The sequence below is a fragment of the Pelodiscus sinensis genome, chromosome 22, assembly GCF_052426305.1.
Source record: "Pelodiscus sinensis isolate ZL-2025 chromosome 22, ASM5242630v1, whole genome shotgun sequence".
Classification (NCBI taxonomy): Eukaryota; Metazoa; Chordata; order Testudines; family Trionychidae; genus Pelodiscus; species Pelodiscus sinensis.
In genome coordinates this window covers 21,625,001-21,632,633 of record NC_143073.1, presented here as the reverse complement: position 1 = coordinate 21,632,633, position 7,633 = coordinate 21,625,001, and the positions used below count along the sequence as shown (strand labels likewise).

Genomic DNA, 7,633 nt, shown 5'->3' with positions numbered 1-7,633 from the left:
GGGATGGAGAGCTTGGGGCTGGACTGTAGGTTGGGATTGAGGGGTGGGGGGCCCCAGGACTGCGTTAGCAGGGGGTGAGGGGATTTTGGGGCATTGGCAGAGCTGGGGGGGGGGGGAGCCAGGGGGTGAGGGTTGGGATTTCTGGGCCCCGGCTGCTTGCAGATGGAAGGAGAGAAGCTTCCCTGCCAGGACTGGTTCAGCCAGCAGCTGGGGCATGTCCCAGCACAGGAGTAGGGACCCAAGGCCCTGGGCTAAGGATGGGCAGACCCGGGAGCTGTTGGCCAGGCTGCAGGCAGAGACGTGGACACACAGATGACTGCTCAGGCTTTATTGTGGGCTCTGCGCCCTACCGCCGGCTCAGTTCCTCTGCATGGTGCTGCGGATCCACCCCACGTAGTTGCAGACCTTGGTGTAGACGCCGGGAATGTTGGGCTGGGCGCAGGTCTGCAGCCCCCAGGACACGATGCCCTGCAGCTGCTCCTCGCAGAGCAGGGGGCCCCCGGAGTCACCCTGCGCAGAGACAGGGCCTTGTGTTACATGGGCCCCCCTCAATGGGGCTGAGGGAGGGGGGCCTACAGGCTGGGAGCCAGGGGCAGTGGCAGGGCTGGGGTGAGGGGAGCCCAGGGCAGAGCTAGTGGGGGTCATGGGGCAGGATTGAGGGGCACAGTTAGACCCAATCCATGGCCACCTACCCTGAAGAGAAATGACACAGCTGTGGGGCACCCGCCCCCCAACTCCTCCCACTGGGTCCCTATCCCACCTAGCACCGTGACAAGGGACCAACTGTGGCCCTGAATCTGGGCTGCCTTCCCCCGCTGTGTGACCCCTGCCCCCCCCCCGAGTCACCTTTCCCCAGTAGGAGCTGCCCAAGCACCCCTGTCCCCCCCCCCCCAGCCCACAGTCCCGTCCACCCCTGGCCAGGGTCATGGCAGAGACCTAGAGATGTGGTCTGTGGCCCCCCCCCATCCTCCGTGCTCCCCTGGCCCTGCCCCCTCACCTGGCAGGAGTCGATGCCCCCGCCGATGACGCCTGCACACACCATGTTGTTGGTGACCCGGCCGGGGTAGGCGTATTGGCAGCTCTGGGCCGAGACAATCTGCACGTCTCCGCACTGCAGGTATCTGGGGAACATGGCTGAGGAAACCAGAGAGCCAGTGAGCTCACACCTGAGTGACGCTGGATGGAATCCGCCCCACTGGAGTCACTCCAGAGACACCGGCTTGGATCAGCCCCAGGGAGCCACGCCCGTTGTTCCCTATCCCTTCCTGGCCAGGGCCCGTACCTTGGGGGGTGGCGGTGGTGCCCCACCCCGAGATGAGGCAGTTGGTCCCAGGGGCCGCGCAGGCCGAGGGCAGGGTGACGGGGTAGACGTTTTGGTTGAGGATGGCGGGTTGTGCTAGCTTGAGCAGCATGAGGTCGTTGTCCAGGGTGGAGCGGCTGTAGCCGGGGTGCAGGATGGCTTTGGTCACGAGTCGGTCCTGCTCCGTCCCCCCCCACAGCGCCAGGTCGTGCTCCCCAAGCCGCACCCGCAGGCCGCTGGCAACGAGAGGGAGCCGCTCAGAGTCATGGCCTCCCAGGCCACATCCCCGGCCCACCGCCGCCCTCCTGGGAACAGTGGGGAGACCAGACAGAGCAGGGCCCATTCCCTCCAGCAGGGGACACACACCCAAGTCCAGTCCCACCAGCAGGGGACACACCCACTCCCCCACCAGGTCCCAGCCCCACCAGCAGGGGGCAGCAGGGGGGACACACCCAAGCCCAGCCCCGCCAGCAGGGGGCAGCAGGGGACACACACCCAAGCCCAGCCCTGCCAGCAGGGGACACACCCACTTCCCCACCAGGGCCCAGCCCCGCCAGCAGGGGGTAGCAGGGGACACACACCCAAGCCCAGCCCCGCCAGCAGGGGGCAGCAGGGGACACACACCCAAGCCCAGCCCCGCCAGCAGGGGGCACACACCCAAGCCCAGCCCTGCCAGCAGGGGACACACCCACTTCCCCACCAGGGCCCAGCCCCGCCAGCAGGGGGTAGCAGGGGACACACACCCAAGCCAAGCCCTGCCAGCAGGGGGCAGCAGGGGACACACACCCAAGCCAAGCCCAGCCCCGCCCCGCCAGCAGGGGGCAGCAGGGGACACACACCCAGCCCTGCCAGCAGGGGGCAGCAGGCGACACACACCCAGCCCTGCCAGCAGGGGACACACCCACTCCCCCACCAGAGCTCAGCCCCACCAGCAGGAGGTAGCAGGGGATGCCCCCACACACACTTGTCAGGGCCCAGCCCAGGCAGCAGGGGTCACCCCCCACCCTCACCAGGGCTCGGCCCCACCAGCAGGGGGTGGCAGGACACACACCCACACTTACGGTCTGTAGCAGTGGGCAGCAGAGAGCACCCAGCGCGAGGCGACCAGGACGCCTCCGCACTGCACCGGGCCGTAGATGTAGGTCTGCCAAGGCTGGGAGTTGACGGGACATGTGTAGCCGCCAATGATCCGCATCCCGTTCTTGGCAGCCCCTGCAACACCCGGTGGCAAACCCCACGTGAGCATGACAGAGATTGGGCAGGGCCACGGGATGGGTGCTGGGGCCATGGGGCTAGCTCCAGCAGTTGTAGGGCAAGACACCATGTTTTGTCAGGGTCCTAAAACCCCAGCTGCCGGAGTCATGGGAGAGGGTCAACCCCTCCATCTCTCACAGCCCCTACCATCTCCCTAGCTACCCAGCCAAGCCTCTGCTGCCTGTCCCCCCTTCAGCCCCGTCTGTCTGTCTGCCTCAGCCCGGAGTTGTCCCCACTGCCGATGCCCCCCTCCCCCCTTGGGTGTGGGTCAGGACCAGCCCCCCCTCAGAAATTACAGCTGTGCACAAGCTTCCCCCCACAACCCCTCCCACCCCCTCAGTACTCCTCATCTGATCCCTTCCCCCCTACAACCTCTCACTTCTTACCACAATCCCCATCCCTGCCTCCACCTTCCCTCCCCCCACAACCCCTCCTTCTCCTCAGTGCTCCCATGACCCCCATTGGATCACAGCACTAGGCCTGGGACGGACCTCAAGAGGTCATCAAGTCCAGGCCCTGCCCTCATGGCAGGGCCATCTGTGTGCACACAGGTCCCATGCACACACGGCCCCTTCTGCACCCTCTCCTCCCACAACCTCCCCCATAGATTCACCCGCCCCACTCACCTGCAGTCACCAGGAGAAGTACAAAACCAATCCACTCCATGGGGCCCAGGCGCGGTAACATGGGGCAAGTGGCTGCTGCCTTTTGGCGTGTGTGAGGAGAGGGGGAGAAGGAAAAGGGAAAATTAACAGATAACTGGCCCTCCCCCAGCCATACGCGCTCTGCCCATTGACATCTACCAACTGCTTTGGGTTTGGTGCCCCTTCATCCCCAACCATCCCGCCATCCCAGTACTGTCCATCTGTCCACCCCATGCACATCCGTCCACCCATCTCTCCATCTCCAACCACCTAACCATATCTTTCTGGGGTGCCTAGGGCTTGTGAGGGGAGAGGTGTAGTAAAGGCCACCCACAGGGGGAGGGAGGAGTATGTGGGGACGCCACATCAATTAAAATGTTGGCAGCGGCATGTTGGGCATTGCACCACCTGAGTGCTACCACAAGTCACCTATGGGTATGTTCATTCATCCAGTCCTCCATCTCCATACATAGCTAATCATCTACCCTTCCGTCTCTAGACACGGCCACTCAACTTTAGACACATCCATCCATCCACCCTTCCATCCCTAGTCACGTCCGTCCATCCACCCTTCCATCCCTAGTCACGTCCGTCCATCCACCCTTCCATCCCTAGTCACATCTGTCCATCCACCCTTCCATCCCTAGTCACGTCCGTCCATCCACCCTTCCATCCCTAGTCACGTCCGTCCATCCACCCTTCCATCCCTAGTCACGTCCGTCCATCCACCCTTTCATCCCCAGTGACATCCATCCATTCCAAGACATGTCCGTCCATCCACACTTCCATCCCTAATCACATCCATCCATCCAACCCTAGACATCCATCCATCCAACCCTCCATCCCTAGACACATCCATCCATCCATCCAACCCTCCAACCCCAAACACACCCATCCATCCATCCATCCAAACCTCCAACCCCAAACACACCCATCCATCCATCCATCCAAACCTCCAACCCCAAACACACCCATCCATCCATCCATCCATCCAACCCTCCAACCCCAAACACACCCATCCATCCATCCATCCATCCAACCCTCCAACCCCAAACACACCCATCCATCCATCCATCCATCCAACCCTCCAACCCCAAACACACCCATCCATCCATCCATCCAACCCTCCAACCCCAAACACACCCATCCATCCATCCATCCATCCATCCAACCCTCCAACTCCAAACACAGCTATCCATCCATCTCTACATTCACCCCTTCCATATCTCTCCATCTATCTCCATCCCCAGTACCTCTATTCTTGAACACCCCCATGCCCATTACATGTCCACCCCCAAAACACGTCTGTCCACCCCCTGCATTCGCACATCCATCTGTCTGTCCATGCTACCACACCCATCACTGCATGTGTCCCTTCCTCCATCTGCTCCACTCCATAAGCAGACATCTGTCTGTTTGTCTGTCTAACCAGCCCCTTAGGAAGCTTTGAAAGTCTCTGCCAAAAGGTTTTGTCCATGTCCAGCTGAGGAGGGATCAGTGTCTCCCCTCCCCCGGCTGGATTGCTGCTGGAAAGCTATGCCAGAGGAATGGCTGTTGCCTCTGGTTCTGGGTGTTGCCGCCTGCCGTGACTCGCTCATGGCCAAATGAATGTTCAGAGTGGGCCAGGTTGGGGATTCCCTGAGCCCATGACTGGGTCAGGCAGTGTAGACATGGAAGGCCCTGCTGTGCTGGCCCGACACCTGCCAGACGACCCATTGGGCTGCCAGAAAGCCCCAAACAGGGCTCCCAAACTCCTGCAGCTTTGGGAGCAGGCCCACCCTCCCCTAGTAACCCAGAATCTATGGGTGGGAGACGCCACCTGCACCCAGCGGGGAGTCCCCGCAGCCCCGTCTGGCCGGGAAAATGACCCGCATTGCTCGAGGTCATGTCCCCCTGAACTCTCACTGCATTGGGGAAAGGGCACATTGCAGCCCCCCAGGCTCTTGGAGTGCCTTGCCATCCCCCGCTGTGTTAGGGACCCTGCAACTTCTCCACACCTGGCCCTGTGTCAGGGGCTCTGTTCTCCCCTCAGGCCATGCTGCCAGGAGCGGGAGAGTTTGGAAATCATAGAACCATAGAGCTGGAAGAGACCTCAGGGGGTCACCAAGTCCAGCCCCCTGCCCAAGGCAGGACCAACCCCAACTAAATCAACCCAGCCAGGGCTTTGTCAAGCCGAGACTTAAACACCTCTAGGGATGGAGACTCCACTACTTCCCTAGGGAACCCATCCCAGTGCTTCCCACTCTCCTAGGGAAATAGTTTTTCCTACTATCCAACCTAGACCTTCCCCACTGCCACTTGAGACCATTGCTCCGTCACTACTGAGAACAGCCTTTCTCCATCATCTTTGCAACCTCCCTTCAGAAAGCTGAAGGCTGCTATCACATCTCCCATCACTCTTCTCTTCTGCAGACTAAACACATCCAATCTCTAAGAATTACAAGGCTTGTGATAAAAAAGCAACAGCCCGAAAAACTACAGTTGGACCTGGGATAGAAGTGAAAAGCTACTTACAAAAAACTGTGGAGGAAACAATGTAGAAGCAGCGTTAGCTGTCAGCCAACAGGGCTTCCCAGTTCAATAGGGTGCTGACAATTAGTGTGGTTACTGGAAAGGTTAAAACAAATTGAAATCAGAAATTTGGCGGCAAATGTCAATAACTTTTTAAAAAAAGTCAAAAGTTTTGAGTGGGAAAAGCAATTGGCAGAAACAGCAAGATGCCGGCGCAAAAAATTAAAAAAAAAATTGGGAAAATTTCAAGAACCTATGAAAACTTGTCAAAAATTTTGGGAGAAATTTCTAGAATTGGTAGGAACCATTCAAAAATTTTCAGGAAAAAGTCAAACTTTTGGAAGGAAATATCAAGAAATGGGTGGGAAATTGTTCATAACATTGTGGAGGGAAGTTCAAAATCAATTGGAGATGATTTAAAAAATCTGTAGGAAGATATCCAACATTTGGGGGACATTGCAAGAGTTTTTAGAAACATTTTTGAGAATTTATAGGAAAATTTCAAATTTGGGGAAAAATTCAAATATTTAAAGTGGGAAAAATCAGGAGCTTTGGGGAAAATTTGAAATTGTTTTGTGGAAATTTCAAGAATCTGTGTGACATTTGCAAAATTTTTGGAGAAAAAGCCAAGAACCAAGGGGAAATTTGCAAATTTTGGGAAAGATTTTTCAAGAATTTGTGGGACATTTTAATTTTTTGGGGGAAAATGCAAGATGCTGGGTAAGTTTTGGAAACCTGTCAACAGTTTTCATTTAGTTGGCTTTCAAACTGGATCAACTTTGCCTCATATAAAATATTCTGCGACAAATTTAAACTGAAATTTCATACCACTCTTTTTCATTTTTAAACATTTCTTAACGTGAGTTTCCAAGATAAGCAATTTTAAAAATTGATTTGCAGGGGCAGTCTATTAATTAAGCAGCATTTTCAAAACAATATTTAAAAAACGACACTTTCAGGAACTTTCAAAACCAGGAGCTGGCAAACCAAACCATTTTCAATACTAAAAGGCTTTTTGCTGGTTAGTTAAACCATTCCTTTGTTTGCTTTCGAAACAGAATGATTTTTTTCACCTTCCAGTTCTGCACAATATGGTTTCCTTAGCCTGGATTATGACTGGTGTTAAAGCTCATGATTTTTCATGCCAATCTCACAATTTTCCTCGAATTGTCGATTAGGAAGCCAGAAGGGGACTTCTCTGATCATCTCAGCAGATCCTTCATCTTTTTAACCAAACACAAATCCACAGTTGCTCCCTTGTCCTTTATCGAAAGGAGAGGCCACAGGAATCATCCACTGTGTGGTTCCCACGCACAGAGGTACTGTTACCCTTCACCAATCTATACCAGCCACCAAGCCAACCCATCGAAGGCCCTTCAAACTGGCTCAGCCCGGAGATCAACCAGAAATATGCCCTCACCGAAGCTGGGTCCGTGCACTGAGTGGAAGAACTTCCCTTGGCCCCTTGGTTTCCTCAGCAAGTGGCAACGCAGATTCCTGTCTGCTGGATTCTCAGCGTGCGTGGCTTATAACCTGCCTGTGGCTCCAGAGCCAGATGCCTCCGAGGCAGCGTGCAGGCAGGGCTGGCCCACGCCTCCCAGTCTGTCATTAATCCTCTCTCACCCAGACTTGGCATCAGCTAATGCCTGGGTGTCACCAGCAAAAAGGATCAGAGGTGTGGCCAGGTAAAGAAGATTAGGGGCAACTCACGTGGCCCAGATGTGAGGTGAAAGCCTGAGTTGTCATTTTCCCCCCAGGATCACACCAGGCAAAGGTGGAACAATCTATGTAGGTCTCCCCAAAATGAGAGGGCATGCTGGGCGGGTGCCAAGGGAGTTGCTGGCTAGTTGTGTCGTAGCAGGGAGTTAGAGAATCAAGCATGGCAGAGTGTGTTTGTGTGTCTGAGAAGGGACTGCCTCTTGCT

The 7,633-nt window shown here is 56.2% G+C and overlaps 1 protein-coding gene across 2 annotated transcripts; it reads right to left on the bottom strand.

The window, feature by feature from the left end:
• Positions 1-313: 313 nt before the first annotated feature.
• Positions 314-7,269, bottom strand: LOC102450613 (trypsin-like). Of its 2 annotated transcripts, XM_075908420.2 has the most exons (7): positions 7,130-7,269; positions 5,713-5,805; positions 3,181-3,259; positions 2,362-2,512; positions 1,283-1,536; positions 998-1,134; positions 314-510 (listed from the first exon to the last, which is right to left on the bottom strand). In XM_075908420.2, exons 3-7 carry the CDS (start codon positions 3,239-3,241, stop codon positions 358-360), a joined length of 756 nt encoding a protein of 251 aa, XP_075764535.2. In that variant the 5' UTR covers positions 3,242-3,259; positions 5,713-5,805; positions 7,130-7,269; the 3' UTR covers positions 314-357. The 2 variants fall into 2 exon arrangements, with proteins under 2 accessions (XP_075764535.2, XP_075764536.2); XM_075908421.2 differs by lacking the exon at positions 5,713-5,805 and having other exon boundaries at positions 7,130-7,255.
• Between the last annotated feature and the right edge of the window lie 364 nt (positions 7,270-7,633).

Coding starts and splice junctions, on each gene's coding strand:
- LOC102450613 (XM_075908420.2), bottom strand. CDS start 3,241: ATGTTACCGCGCCTGGGCCCCATGGAGTGGATTGGTTTTGTACTTCTC. Junction 2,513..3,180: donor ACTTCTCCTGGTGACTGCAG/GTGAGTGGGGCG, acceptor CGGGTGTTGCAG/GGGCTGCCAAGAACGGGATG. Junction 511..997: donor GGGGCATCGACTCCTGCCAG/GTGAGGGGGCAG, acceptor GTCTCTGCGCAG/GGTGACTCCGGGGGCCCCCT.